This window comes from Typopeltis vanoorti, chromosome 8, assembly GCF_054136105.1.
Source record: "Typopeltis vanoorti isolate ZY-2024b chromosome 8, IOZ_Tvanoo_1.0, whole genome shotgun sequence".
Taxonomy (NCBI): domain Eukaryota; kingdom Metazoa; phylum Arthropoda; class Arachnida; order Uropygi; family Thelyphonidae; genus Typopeltis; species Typopeltis vanoorti.
This window is the reverse complement of record NC_143556.1, coordinates 24,565,617-24,581,780: the sequence shown is the minus strand read 5'-3', so window position 1 is coordinate 24,581,780 and position 16,164 is coordinate 24,565,617. Positions and strand designations below refer to the sequence as shown.

The window sequence follows — 16,164 nt, the reverse complement described above, 5'->3', positions numbered from 1 at the left end:
TCCTCAATCTCCCAAAATTCAGACACGTCTACAAACAGCAGGAAAATTTTTACAATGGAACTGTTGTGGGCTTTGCCAGAATATCGATATCATCAATATTTTGCTGCAGAAACACACAAAAAATTTTTTTTCTGTCTGCGGGAAACATTTAAAACCCAATGAAACTCTACCTTAAGGAATTTCATGGTTATATGCGAGGACAGAACTGGAGGTGGTCCTGCTTGTGGTGGAGTAGCTATTTGCTATTCTAGTGAACAGTTGTACTCCTTTCCATCATGTCCAGCCTTAATACTGCTCTGGAAGCAATATCAGTTTGCCTATCTGTGGAATTAAATCAATCTTGATAACCTTATCTTGCAACTGCATGAGCTCATGCTTCTTATGGATGACTTTAATGGGCACAGCACTGTGGGGTAGTGCCAACACAACAAATGGATGATGTCATATCCTTGACAACTCTTGGCAGTGAACTCTCCCTTTTGAATAAACTTAATACTTTCTTTCATATGCTTACCTGCTCATATTCTGCAGTCAATCTTCCAATCTGCATCCATACTCATGTAGGATGTCGAAGACCACATTTACAGAAGTGATAATTTTCCTGTTATTTGCATATCACATGGATATCCATATGGAAAATGGATCAGGTTGACTGGAATACTTTTTCCTATCTTGCAAAATTTAATGCTGATACAGTCAGTCAAACATTATCATTGAAGTAGCAAAGGAAAATGAAAGGAGATACAGAACACCATTTTTCTACCTTAGGCCATAATGGATGTGCTGTTGCTGATCCCAAAGCTATTGCAAACACTTTGGGAGAAAATTTGCCAGAATCCCAGCAACAGCTTCATATCCTCCTGAGTTTTTAATATTGAAAAAGCAACAAGAGAAACATTTTAACTCAAGCCCATCAGTAGAAATTTTTCTACTGATGGGCTTGAGCCATGCAATCAACCATTTGTTAAGGAGGAACTAAAAAGAGCTCTTCTACTGTCTCATCCCTAATGTAGTCGCTCCTGTTGGCATCCATTAGGAAATGATAAAACATCATCTATGGATCTTCTCTTAATATACAACAGAATACTTGCAGATGAAGAGTAGTTTCCAGATTCTTGGCATAAGTCAGTTGTCATTGCTATTCCAAAACCAGGAAAGGATCCAACACAAGCAAATATGTTAACGCCAGCCTTCTCTGGTATTTAGAAAGCAACGATCTCTCCAATACACGATGTAACTTTTGTAGGCATTGTTCAACTTTGGACCATTTAGTCCATTTAGAAGCTTGTATAAGAGATGCAAACTTGAACATTTGGTTTCAGTGTTCTTTGATATAGAAGAACCTTATGACACAGACCTGAGCTATGGCATATTAAAAGACCTCTATAACCTAGATCTTACAAAACCTGCCTGTATTTATTAAAAACTTTGTCCAGGTAAGGTTTTCAAGTCAGAGTGGGAAATATGCTATCTAGGCTATATCAAGAATAGGGTGTTCCCCAATGCTCTATCTTAAGTGCAACACTTTTTGCTATCAGAGTTAACTCAGTCACTGAACAACTTCCTCCAATTATAGCAATGTTAAGGAGGAACTTAACATTGCCTTCTGTATGTTGATGACTTCATAGTTTGTTTGCTGTCACTCATAATATGAGGGAATTGAAAGACAGCTTCTACAAGCAACTGATCAGGTCTCAGCATGTGCTCTTAGTAATGGGTTCAGGTTTTCCACAGAAAAAAGTCTGTGTACACTTCTGTCAAGAAACATACTTTCAACCCTGAATTGAGAATGGGACAAACTGTAATTCAGTAGCAACAGAAACCAAGTTGTGGAACTCATTGTTGACAGAAAACTTGCATTCCTTATATGCATTTGTCAACTAAAAAAGTGCAAGAGAGCATTGAAATCCCCTTTGCAGTCTATCCTCTACTGAGTGAGGTGCAGATCAGTCTTCATTGCCTCGTGTTTATCATGTGCTTATATTTTCAAAGCTGCTACTGGTGTCTTTTACACATCACCTATTCGCTCTTTATGTTGAAGCTAATGAACCAGCTCTATCACTTAGGCAGAAACAGTTATCTCTTAATTATGTCCTAAAAATAATCTCTTTCAGAGCATCCTACATAGACTAGTCTTTTTTTCCCACTGCCTTGAAGCTCAATATTACGTCCGTCAGACTGCCATACATTATTTTGGTGTGTGCATTAGAGATTATGTGAGCTATTTGGTGCAAGTAATGTCAACAACATTACCTTCATCAAACATGACGGCATTACTCCATGGTGGGTTTGCACTCCATCTTGCAGCCTCTTGCTTTTTCAACTACAAAAGTCTCATACCCCATCTGTCCACTTGCAATTGTTTAATGCACACGGAGCAGTCTACTGTGATTTCTTGTCCATCTATACTTGATGGTTCAAGATCGGAGTTCTCTGTTGGCTGTTCTGCTGTATTTCAATAATTGATTGCAGTAATTATTCAGCAGAGTTGCATGCTATTCAGCCTGCACTGCGCATATACAACAAAACCTCTGTCAAAAGTGTGTAATTTATACAGACTTGAGTTCTTGACAAGCTATCTTCTCTCCTTTGTACAGTCCACATCCAGTGCTATATAAGGTGTTAACCTCACATAGCACTGGATGTGGTACCTGTTGTACAACATGAAGATCCTTAATTTGTTCAGTTTTGCTGGATTCCTAGCCATATTGGAATTAAAATTGGAAATGAGACCAGATGCAACTGCTAGATCTGTTCATACTTTTTCAACCTACTGTTTGACAGTACCATATACAGATTACAGACAGTTTATAAAATTAAAGCTAATTTCCCATTGGCAGGAATCGCTGATAAACAAATTACATGATATTAAGCCTGAAATTAAGCATTGGTTGTCTAGCCAAAATAGAAACAGCAATTGGTTTCACCCAACATGTGAAATTGTTCTTGCAAAACTTTGCATTGGTCACAGTCATCTTAAACGTTCTTATTTACTGAGGGCTCACCTGCGTGTGAAAAATGCAACACGCATCTTACTGTTTGTCATTCTAGTGGAGTACCAGCACTTCATGTGAGAGAGGAATGAAATTTTTACACTCTGGCAGATGTTATCTGACTCAGACAAATTGACATTTTTAACTTTTTTACAAAAATTTATACAAATGCATTTGATTATAAATTTTATTTATTTGACAAAACTTCAAATCATGCATAATTTTGTTGATGATAGTGTGCTCTTATCTTTTTCATTTGACAAACTCTTCAATGCTCATATATCCCAAGATACAAGATCTTTCATAAATCAGTGCCAACATAATCTTCCTACTATATTTCAGTGGTGGGAGGACAGCCTTGTTAACTTCAGTGCAAGATGTTATTTCTCACCTGTGCAAATCCCAAATCTGTCTGATCTTAGTATATTGTTCTTGTGGAAAGGACTGCTTTAGAACAGTTCCCCACAGAGTTTTTCCTACACGCTGCAATCTTCATTTGTTAAAACAGGTTTCTTCTTGTCTGCACAAGCCACTGTTGTGTTAGAGGCTTTATACACAAACAGAATAAGAATTCAGCAGTGGGGCTAATGAGATATCAGCATGGGAGCTAAATGAGTGTTCAGCTGAACTGGCTATTCCTTTAACCAGGCTATATGAGTCTCAGAACAGGGAAGATTCCACAGGAGTCGAAAGAATATATGGTAATCCAATTACACAAGGGTGGTGCAAAGACCAATGTATCCAACTATTGACCAATCATCATCTCAGGAATGGTGGTGAAAATTTTGGAAAAGTTGGATAGGGCTCACATTCAGAATGGCTGACAGAATCTCTACTTTTCAATGAACAGCATGGGTTTACTAAGGGAAGGTCATGTTTTAGCAACTTGCTCACATTCTATAATAATGTTACCATTGAACTAGACAAGGGGAATGGATATGCCATGATACTTTGGGATTTTGGATTTTGCTAAGACTTTTGACAGAATACAGTACGGAAGACTTGCACACATTGGAGAATATTGATTTGGATTATGAAATATTAGCGTGAATAAGAGGATGGCTGACTGACAGATATCAAAAAGTGCTATATGGGTGGGGGGGGTGAGTATGCAAAATTTAAGGTAACTAGTAGTGTACCACATGGATCTGTCCTTTGTCCACTGTTATTCAATCTCTACGTTGATGACATTGGGAAGAATTTGACAGGCTACATACAGCTATTTGCTGATGATGATGATGCAAAGATAGGATGGATCAGAAATACAGCTGATATGTACTTGCAGAAGGATTTGAATAGGCTGGAATTGTGGGTATGGGAAAATGGATGTCAGTTCAGTTTCAGTAAATGTAAAGTCATGCACTTTGGCATGATTTAGGTATCCAGTATCATATTATATTGGCAGGATTATACTAAAAGAAACTAGATAGGAAGTTGAAGTTCAGGGGCCATATAGCAAAGGTTGCAAATACAACTCAAAAGATAATTGCAATGCTGAAACGAACTTTGACATGTAAAGATAAGGTCATTTTTCCTCTTTACAAGGCCTTGATAAGACCTCATTTGGACTATTTTGCAAAGGTTTGGTTTCTGTTGCAATTCTGATACAGTGGGGAGAGAGAGTGTGCAAAGGAGATTGTTTAAAATGAAATCAGAATTGTGGAATACTGATTATGAAGACAGATTGAGAATTTGTAGACTGCAGACACTAGCAAAGAGGAGAAAGAGGTGGGATATGATTGAGACATACAAACTTCTGAAAGGGTTACACAGGATTTCACTTGATAGAATTTTCCATTTTATGGAGGGTGGGGAAAGGACGAGAGAACATCCTTGAAAGCTAAGTGGGGGGGGGGAGATTTAGATGTTCCTCTCATAGTGGATGGATGGAATGGATTGCCATCAGATGTTATGTGTGCAAACATTGAATGAATTTGAGAACAAGTATGATAGCTAGTGTGTGTGGCCTCCCTCAGTGAGTTCCCTGGAGGTCTCTTAATAATAATGTTATACTGGGATGGGAATGTTAAAAGGGAGGGGAATGTATTTCAACATGTTTGCATCACATCAGTTGACTATGATAAAAAATGAAAAAAAAATTTTCCTTGGGTGGGTTTTTTCCAGTGAGTGCATCTTCTCAATCTTATTTTCAAGGTATAACATTTTTATTTGTAAGCTAATGTTTATTGATAAATTTTAAACTAAAATTTAAATTTTATATTTTCAGCTATAGATATATGGTCAGCAGGAGTAATTTTGCTATCTTTGCTCAGTGGAAAATATCCCTTCTTTCGAGCAGAAGATGATCTATCTACGTTAACTGAAATGATTTTATTAATTGGAAGCAAACGCTTACAGGATGCTGCCTTTAGCATTGGTTAGTATTAAATGTTATTTAGTTTTGAATTACATACACTTTAATCTCAACTATACCAGATGCCATTATAACAAATTACTGAATAATCCTGAACAAATCTACAAAAACATAATGCTGGTCTAGACTAAGTTCACTAGTACTTTGTTATGATCCACTATAACAAACCATTCTTTTAGTCCCTATGTGTTTGCTATATTGATAATATAGCAAACACATAGACAAGCAAATAACAATTGCTGTGCACTGAAAGATGTGTGCACATATCATACATACAATACATCCATAAGTGTAATATTATTGAAGAAAGAGCCCTTCAATCCTATAATTTTAATAAATTATTTTAAAAGTATAATAAAAATCCATTCCTCATCAAGTGGACAAGCTAATATTTGTGCAAAGAAACTTCTAAAGGGCTTTCAAAAGTGTAAAGAGCTTATGTGACCTTTTGCATGTTTTTGTATTGTTCTACATAGAAAAATCCTCAAGCTAATAGCACTGTCCTTGGAGATACCTGTAATAGACCAAACCAGATGCTCATGTGAAAGTCAGAACTAATATATCATCACATACAGAAAAACTTGGCATCTGGCATGCTGCTATGATTCCCTTATAGTATGTGTGTTGAAAGAAATTTAGTCAGCTGAGATGATCTGAACTCACTCACCTGAAAAAAAATGTACAATTTTGGTTTGGGAGCTAAGCTAGTACAATAAATATGCAAAGCATGAAATGAATGAACCTGAACTTAAAATGGCACATTATAAAGTACAGAAGTGTATATGCGTTGACTTTGAAGAAGTGTAGCACATGAAATGCAATGTCCAATGGTTGGCCAAGTATATGGTATTTCTTCTTTTCAATCAGTAGGCTCTGGCAGGCAGTTTTCATTGCGTGAGATGAGACTGAGACAGCAAATAAGAAAATTATCAGAGAATAATGAAAATTTGTTCTCTTTTATAACATCATGATAAATTAAATTGAAGATTGAATGAATGGGATTCTGATTGAATGTAATTATGTGAATTAAAATTCATGTAGACATTACCAGTAGCTAGTAGCTTTATCAAAGTAATATACTTTGATAAAAAATATACTGGGAGAAGGAAGGGGAAAATTAATTTCCCCCTTCCTCCTCCCAGCCTGGTTGGCCCAGTGGACATCCCTACTCTCCAACACACTGCCAGCTCTAATCCAACTGTGAGCATAGATACAAAAAGTTTTTCTACTTGGTTAAGTAAATTATACTTGACAGGAGTTATATTTTCTAAAGGTCCATCTCCCACTAATGAGACCTCAAAAGTAGAAACCAGTCTGTGTAGTGATCACATAATGAACAGCAAAAAACATCTGAAAAGAAGTGTGCTGTGCATTATGATTCTGGAGCAATTTGATGGGAAGTCACCTACTTCCATATACAACTAGCTTAGTCATGAAATTACTTCATATGCAAACTTTTGTTTGCTCACACTTCAGTAAAAGATGATAAAACATTCTTGTCCAGCATAATTTGTGAGCCCAGTTTTCTGAATATCTTTAGGTGGTAGTAAATTCCATTACCCTGTATGAAACCACTACCTTGCTTATTGAAGGCTTGAGTTATTGTGTATGTGTGTGCACATGCATGCACCTATTAAGTAATAAACTTATCTCTTAGATAAAAAGCCAAACTGCTATTTTTTCTGGCGAAATTTAATTAAATTAAGCGGATAAAAATCCATTATTATTTTACAGCCAGTATGCGAAACTCTGAGATCGAAAACTACGATCTAAGAGTTTCATGCCGAAGAACTATCGGCGAATCCAAGCGTAAGTGAATACCTGGTAGTACAACACCAAGGCAACTCGAAGCAAAGATGGAGCAAGCTCCCTCACTATCCTTGATATTTTCTCATAATGTAAAACACAGCTCTAGGAGATGTAATACTGCCTTACATTATGAGGAGAGGTCACTACCCAGACCGGTTTCAACCTTTTTTGAGGTCTCATCAGTGAGTAGGTAGACCTGGATGATATCAAAGTTTAAGTGAAAAGAACTTGCATACCTTCACTATACGAATGTCAGAAAGGTGTGCCCGTATATTATAACTAAGATAAAAAGCCAAACGGCTATCTTTTCTGGCGAAGTATCTTAGTTATAACTTGCATATCTTCACTATACGAATGCCAGAACGCCTTTCTGGCATTCGTATAGTGAAGATATGCAAGTTCTTTTCACTTAAACTTTGATATCATCCAGGTCTACCTACTCACTGATGAGACCTCAAAAAAGGTTGAAACGAGTCTGGGTAGTGACCTCTCCTCATAATGTGAGGCAGTATTATATCTCCTAGGAGCTGTGTTTTACATTATGAGAAAATATCAAGGATAGTGAGGGATCTTGCTCCATCTTTGCTTCGAGTTGCCTTGGTGTTGTACTACCAGGTGTTCACGTACGCTTGGATTCGCCAATAGTTCTTCAGCATGAAACTCTTAGATTGTAGTTTTCGATCTCAGAGTTTCGCATACTGGCTGTAAAATAATAAGGGATTTTTATCCCCTTAATTTAATTTAAACTTCACTCTTTTCCAAGAGTGACTCCATAGTGCAGAAACTAGTAGTAACCCTGCTATAGAGACCAAACAATTGGAACTTTTTTTTCTTTTTTCAAGCCACCTTGAATGGTGGTGATGAATGAATTTCATTGCATGATGCAATGAAATTCATCTGCACCTACAGCCTGTTGGTTGGAGAATAAAGATACTATCCGCTGATCCTATTAGTTTGTTCTAATGAAGCTTATGGCTCAATCAGCATCAACAATGCTCTTTATTTGCAAAGACCTGTTTGAAACCTACCTAGAATATGAAGAATCTTTAATAATAATTTTTTTTTCGAATGAAGGCCTTTGCAAATATATGCATGTAATCTTCAGACTAGTCAGAAGACTACATGCAGTTTACAATATACTGTATTCACCTCATAGCATTAGCTACTCTGACTACAGTTCCACACACACAAATGAATGTAGGTTTTAATGAGCAAGTTTGCATCCATTCAAGATATGAATTCAATGAGGAACTCATTTCCTGTATTTCCATGGATTGTGCAGTTTGAAAGCTGCAGAGCAACACTCTTTGCTATCATAACTGAAAAGTAATCTGCTATAGTAAAATTTCATAATTAAAGATGTATTCATTTAAGCAAACAGGTTGATTTAAATCATGTGTTTAACTAAAATGGCATAAATGTTTTCTGACTGAGCAAGTTGCTCAAAAGCTACTGGAAATGTAACATTTTATTTTAATTTTTTAAATGCATATTGATTTTCGGAACTTTAAAATACTTGCATGCAAAGCAACTGTTTTATACATGTGTGAGAAATCATAGATCACTTGACAGTTTTATCTTACAGTCAACTCTATAGCAAATACTATAACACTCATTCAGTAACAGTTGTCATGATCAAAGCTCCTTAACACGTTCACTGCCACTCATTGTCTGGGGACAGCCTCAGTGTTCACAGGCCATTAAGAATGATCTTGCTACAGTGCCTACACGTAGACTGCCCATGCCAGACTTGAGTTGTGCAGCATAGAAATATGAGCCTTACAATGTTTAGAAGCAACATATGTGAATATCATTTTGATATGTGTGTAGAAGCTTAAGTGCTGTGAGGACATCATGTTGGAGGCTTAATGGATTTTTTACAACACTCAAAAAGAATTAAAATAGACTTTAATATTTCCTATATTTCGTCCTAGTCACTGGGACATCTACGGGGATTACAAAAAAATTAATGTAACATATGCACAAATAACAAACAATACTAAGCCCAACCACGTGGGTGACACTAAAGTCCTATCTAGGTAGAGCGCCCTCTAAGGGCAGTAGTAGGTGGCCTGGAATGTAAGGTGGGAACTCTGGTGATGAGCGTTTCCCAAATCTTTGGAAGCTTAATGCACCCATATTTATTGAGATTTGGTTGGTTTTTGAGAGCTGCTGCTGCTTCTAAGAAAAGTCTCTCTTTCTTGAATTTGCTGTGGTGGAGCATGGTGGTTTTCTTCCATGATACTCTGTGGGTGGTGTCCAAAACATGGTCCGCCAAGCCTGAATGGCCATAGTTGTGTTTGAAGATGTAAGACTTGTGTTCCTCTAGACGGATGGATGCTGATCTGCCTGTCTGTCCAAAGTATGCCAGCTTACAGGAACAGGGTACTTTGTAAACTCCAGGCAGAGAGAGAGGAGGGAGCTGATCTTTTGTAGAACGGATAAGGGTAGCCAGTTTGCGGTGGGGCTTATATGCTGTGTGTAGATTGTATTGTTTTAGTATCTTGGCTATTTTTTCAGATGTGCCACGGATGTAGGGTATGGTGATGGTATTTTTAAAATCTTGTTGACGAGAAGGAAGGGGAATGTGGGAGGAGTTGATTATTTTTTTGATACTGTGATCGCTGTAGCCATTGGAGAGGAAAGTGCTGTGTATGTGGTTAAGCTCATTAGTGAGGGCGGTTCCACTGGAACAAAGATTGTGGGCTCTCTTGGTAAGAGTTTTAATAATGCCATATTGTTGAGAGGGGTGGTGGTGGGAGAGTTTGTGAATGTATCTGCCTGTGTGTGGGGGTTTTCTGTATACGGTGAAGGTAAGTGTATCATTAGGCAGGCGTGTGACTAAGGTGTCTAGGAAGGGTAAACAATTGTTCTTTTCCTTTTCCATAGTGAACTGGATTCTTGGATGTAGACTATTGAGATGACTGAGGAAGGTGTCTAACGTGTCTGGGCCATGAGGCCAAATAGAGAACACATCATCTACATATCTTTGCCAGATAGAAGGTTTGAGTGGGGCTGAGTCTATGGCTCGTTTTTCGAAATCTTCCATATAGAAATTGGTGAGAGGGGGGAACCCATGGCAGTACCCTCTATCTGCTTGTAGATTTTGTTGTTCCACGAGAAATATCCAGAGTTAATGGCAAAGGAAAAGAGATCTAAGATGTCAGAGGGAAAAACCTTTTCTAAGAGAGATAAGGTGTCAATTAAGGGAATATTGGTAAACAAAGAGGAGATATCAAAGCTTACCAATATGTCTGTCTTCTTCAAGGTTAAATTTTCTGTGAGGGCTTTAAAGTGGATCGAGTTTTTTATATAGCAAGGGGACCTTCTGGTGAGGGGGATCAGAGAGTTGGCCAGCTGTTTAGGTAGTCTATAGCAAGGTGCATTGGTAGCATCTACTATAGGCCTGAGTGGGGAATTGGGTTTGTGGATTTTTGGTAAACCGTATATTCGGGGGTGACGGGAGCGGAAAGGTTTAAGTTTTTTCGTGACATCTGGGGGCCAGGAAGATACTTTTTTGAGTAAAATTTTAAGTTTCTTAACTTGTGTTTTTGTGGGGTTGTGTTCTAGCGGGATGTAGGTAGCGTGATCGCGGACGATAATGTTCATTTTACGCTTATATTCGCTGGTATTAAGAACGACAGTGGCATTACCCTTATCCGCTCTGGTGATGACGATACTTTTTTCTTTACGTAGTTTCAGGAGAGACGTGCGTTGGGCATATGATAAATTACTTTTTGGCGGAGAAGAATGTGCGAGGATGTTGGCTACATTAAGTCTGATGTTGTTAGCTATCTCCGATGATAAGCGACCGATTCCACGTTCGATGTTCACCATTACGTCAAGCACCGGCACTTCCTTCGGAGCAACGGCAAAATTATGGCCGAGGCAAAGGGTGCTGACGGCATCGTCATTGAGCCTTTTGGAAGAGAGGTTTATTACTGTCTGGAGAGGTTGAATTTGTGGTTGTGGTTTGTTTTTCACAAGGTTGCTAAATTTCTTGATGTGTTTATTTTTTATTTTTTGGAATTCTCTCTGTGCTGAAGTTTCCGAAATGCCAGAAAGAATCAACCAAAGTTCAGGGTTAAGAACGGTGGAGAGCTCTGAATGTAAGGAGCCAATGGCGGCGTTCGTCACTGCGAGGGTAGCATGTGTAGAGGCGATTTGCTCGCGGAGTAATGCCTGGCTGACAAGGTTATATATACGAAGTGCTCTTTTAGAATGGAAATTGATCTTCATTTTAACGCAGTTTGGTATCACTCTTGTGTCCCGACATCGTTTTAAAAAGGCTAGCCTATTTAGTTGCCTAGATAGTCGTAGTTTTGACTTACCGTATTGCTTGGATTTGCGTGCTAGTTCTTTTCCATGGATGATTAGAATACGTGTGTAGAGGCTTAAGTGCTGTGAGGACATCATGTTGGAGGCTTAATGGATTTTTTACAACACTCAAAAAGAATTAAAATAGACTTTAATACTTCCTATATTTCGTCCTAGTCACTAGGACATCTACGGGGATTACAAAAAAATTAATGTAACATATGCACAAATAACAAACAATACTAAGTCCAACCACGTGGGTGACACTAAAGTCCTATCTAGGTAGAGCGCCCTCTAAGGGCAGTAGTAGGTGGCCTGGAATGTAAGGTGGGAACTCTGGTGATGAGTGTTTCCCAAATCTTTGGAAGCTTAATGCACCCATATTTATTGAGATTTGGTTGGTTTTTGAGAGCTGCTGCTGCTTCTAAGAAAAGTCTCTCTTTCTTGAATTTGCTGTGGTGGAGCATGGTGGTTTTCTTCCATGATACTTTTTTTCCCAAGACGTTTGTTTCTTTCACGACGATGCCGTCAGCGCCCTTTGCCTCGGCCATAATTTTGCCGTTGCTCCGAAGGAAGTGCCGGTGCTTGACGTAATGGTGAACATCGAACGTGGAATCGGTCGCTTACCATCGGAGATAGCTAACAACATCAGACTTGACATAGCCAACATCCTCGCGCATTCTTCTCCGCCAAAAAGTAATTTATCATATGCCCAACGCACGTCTCTCCTGAAACTACGTAAAGAAAAAAGTATCGTCATCACCAGAGCGGATAAGGGTAATGCCACAGTCGTTCTTAATACCAGCGAATATAAGCATAAAATGAACATTATCCTTTGCGATCACGCTACCTACATCCCGTTAGAACACGACCCCACAAAAACACAAGTTAAGAAACTTAAAATTTTACTCAAAAAAGTATCTTCCTGGCCCCCAGATGTCACGAAAAAACTTAAACCTTTCCGCTCCCGTCCCCCCCGAATATACGGTTTACCAAAAATCCACAAACCCAATTCCCCACTCAGGCCTATAGTAGATGCTACCAATGCACCTTGCTATAGACTATCTAAACAGCTGGCCAACTCTCTGATCCCCCTCACCGGAAGGTCCCCTTCCTATATAAAAAACTCGACCCACTTTAAAGCCCTCACAGAAAATTTAACCTTGAAGAAGACAGACATATTGGTAAGCTTTGATATCTCCTCTTTGTTTACCAATATTCCTTTAATTGACACCTTATCTCTCTTAGAAAAGGTTTTTCCCTCTGACATCTTAGATCTATTTTCCTTTGCCATTAACTCTGGATATTTCTCATGGAACAACAAAATCTACAAGCAGATAGACGGTACTGCCATGGGTTCCCCCCTCTCACCCCCCCCCCCCCCTTTGCCAATTTTTATATGGAAGATTTCGAAAAACGAGCCATAGACTCAGCCCCACTCAAACCTTCTATCTGGCTAAGATATGTAGATGATGTGTTCTCTATTTGGCCTCATGGCCCAGACACATTAGACTCCTTCCTCAGTCATCTCAATAGTCTACATTCAAGAATCCAGTTCACTATGGAAAAGGAAAAGAACAATTGTTTACCCTTCCTAGACACCTTAGTCACACGCCTGCCTAATGATACACTTACCTTCACCGTATACAGAAAACCCACACACACACAGGAAGATACATTCACAAACTCTCCCACCACCACCCCTCTCAACAATATGGCATTATTAAAACTCTTACCAAGAGTTTTAATAATGTTTTAATAACACAATCATTGTTCCAGTGGAACCGCCCTCACTAATGAGCTTAACCACATACACAGCACTTTCCTCTCCAATGGCTACAGCGATCACAGTATCAAAAAAATAATCAACTCCTCCCACATTCCCCTTCCTTCTCGTCAACAAGATTTTAAAAATGCCATCACCATACCCTACATCCGTGGCACATCTGAAAAAATAGCCAAGATACTAAAACAATACAATCTACACACAGCATATAAGCCCCACCGCAAACTGGCTACCCTTATCCGTTCTACAAAAGATCAGCTCCCTCCTCTCTCTCTGCCTGGAGTTTACAAAGTACCCTGTTCCTGTAAGCTGGCGTACTTTGGACAGACAGGCAGATCAGCATCCATCCGTTTAGAGGAACACAAGTCTTACATCTTCAAACACAACTATGGCCATTCAGGCTTGGTTGACCATGTTTTGGACACCACCCACAGAGTATCATGGAAGAAAACCACCATGCTCCACCACAGCAAATTCAAGAAAGAGAGACTTTTCTTAGAAGCAGCAGCAGCTCTCAAAAACCAACCAAATCTCAATAAATATGGGTGCATTAAGCTTCCGAAGATTTGGGAAACACTCATCACCAGAGTTCCCACCTTACATTCCAGGCCACCTACTACTGCCCTTAGAGGGCGCTCTACCTAGATAGGACTTTAGTGTCACCCACGTGGTTGGGCTTAGTATTGTTTGTTATTTGTGCATATGTTACATTAAATTTTTTTGTAATCCCCGTAGATGTCCTAGTGACTAGGACGAAATATAGGAAGTATTAAAGTCTATTTTAATTCTTTTTGAGTGTTGTAAAAAAATCCATTAAGCACAACAAACACAACTATGGCCATTCAGGCTTGGCTGACCATGTTTTGGACACCACCCACAGAGTATCATGGAAGAAAACCACCATGCTCCACCACAGCAAATTCAAGAAAGAGACTTTTCTTAGAAGCAGCAGCAGCTCTCAAAAACCAACCAAATCTCAATAAATATGGATGCATTAAGCTTCCGAAGATTTGGGAAACACTCATCACCAGAGTTCCCACCTTACATTCCAGGCCACCTACTACTGCCCTTAGAGGGCGCTCTACCTAGATAGGACTTTAGTGTCACCCACATGGTTGGGCTTAGTATTGTTTGTTATTTGTGCATATGTTACATTAAATTTTTTTGTAATCCCCGTAGATGTCCTAGTGACTAGGACGAAATATAGGAAGTATTAAAGTCTATTTTAATTCTTTTTGAGTGTTGTAAAAAAATCCATTAAGCCTCCAACATGATCATTTTGATACTTTTAAGCATCAATGGCACTAAATATGTTAAGTAGTGCTATCCTAAAGAAAATTCACTATAATAGCTTATTCTTGTGTTCCTTGCAAGTTCTCTTTAGTGAAAGTAAACTGTTTTAATATTTTGAGTATGGTACTGTAATTGTGCATTTACTGTATGGACACATTTTTATCTATACATTGTGCACAGACTTTCATTATTTATGCTGTAAACATTTTAAATTTCTAATCCAAAACAATTTGTCAGAAATTCAACTCTCATATATTCCAGATATTTGTTTAAATGTTTTGGATTAGAACAGATACTACTTTTATTTAAATCATCTGCAGTGTCTACATTTCATTTTGTAAACTTTATGTTATAATTAAATTTGTGGTTTCCAAACTGCAAGGTGTACTTGCAGTTTGGAAACCACGTCTTTGGCTGGACTCTCGAAATAGTATATTCTGGAAGAGGTGTGTGTGGAAGGGGGAGATGCTTTATAAATAGTTTTCAAAGCAGGGCATCACATTCTGCTTATATGCAGTAAATCATTTGCATACATATTTAGTCTATTGCTACCCATTTTCAACTTGAGAAATTAACGGATTTATTTTACATATGTGAACATGCAACTGTTTCAGTAGCTGTGACATTATATGCTGTTACAGTATATTTATTATTTTAGATGGAAATTATCTAGTATAATTTTTAGCAATCAGCAATGTTTTAATGGGTATAACAAAAGGTTGGGGGAAGGATGCTGAAGCCAGAATGAAGTGGGGAGGTACAAAGTTTGGAAACCACTGAAATTTTTTTTAATACATTGAGACTAAGTGATTCCATTTTTTATTTATCTTTTTTACTTTTTTAGGTAAAAAAGTTATCGTGAACCTGACAGATTCCTCGAAACCACTTGATGCCCTCCATAATACGTTATCTTTGGCAGAGTATCTCAAAGTTTTGTGCACAAAGTTTTGTCAAGATGCCGTTCTATCTCCTGAATCTACTCAATCACAAACTGTATGTGAAAAAACCTCTACTTCTGAAAAAAAAACATCTTGCTCACTTGATATGACTCAGTCTCAGCAAGCATCACCGAAAGTATGCTCGTTAGTAACTGATAGTGCCTATGACTTACTAAGTAAACTGCTTGACCCTAATCCTTTTACTAGGATTACAGCCTCAGATGCTCTGAACCATCCATTTATATTAGAAAGTTAACAGTGAATAAGGTGTGGACTATATATAAACTAAATGAATTTTGTTTAATGTGAATTTTGTAAAAAGCCAACAAGGAATTAAACAAGAACAATTTAATTCCAAAACAATTACAAAAATATTTACTTCAGTAGTACATATTTTTGTTTTATTTATTTACTTATATTGATTTGTATACATAATTATGTCCTGTCTAAACATGAACATGTTTGATTTTAATGGTAAAGTGTTACATATTTGTAAAACTTGAGATTAAAATATTTTGCCTGTTAAAAATGGATAGACTAAATTGATAAGCAGTGTATTTTATTTCCTTCTTGCTGCTCCAAATATTCTCATAATTACATTATTAGAAAAGTGCAATAAGTAGTTTGGATTATAATTGGAAACACATTGACTCA

At 37.9% G+C, this 16,164-nt stretch overlaps 1 protein-coding gene across 2 annotated transcripts in view; it reads left to right on the top strand.

Moving 5' to 3' along the window:
• Positions 1-16,039, top strand: part of LOC150103858 (cell division cycle 7-related protein kinase-like) — a 92,193-nt gene extending 76,154 nt beyond the window's left edge. For both annotated transcript variants that reach the window (XM_090396557.1, XM_090396558.1), the window contains 2 exons: positions 5,221-5,370; positions 15,417-16,039. In XM_090396557.1, the coding sequence (XP_090252683.1) occupies positions 5,221-5,370; positions 15,417-15,766 (500 nt within the window). In that variant the 3' untranslated portion in view covers positions 15,767-16,039. The remainder of the gene's footprint in view (positions 1-5,220; positions 5,371-15,416) is intronic.
• The last annotated feature ends 125 nt before the right edge of the window (positions 16,040-16,164 follow it).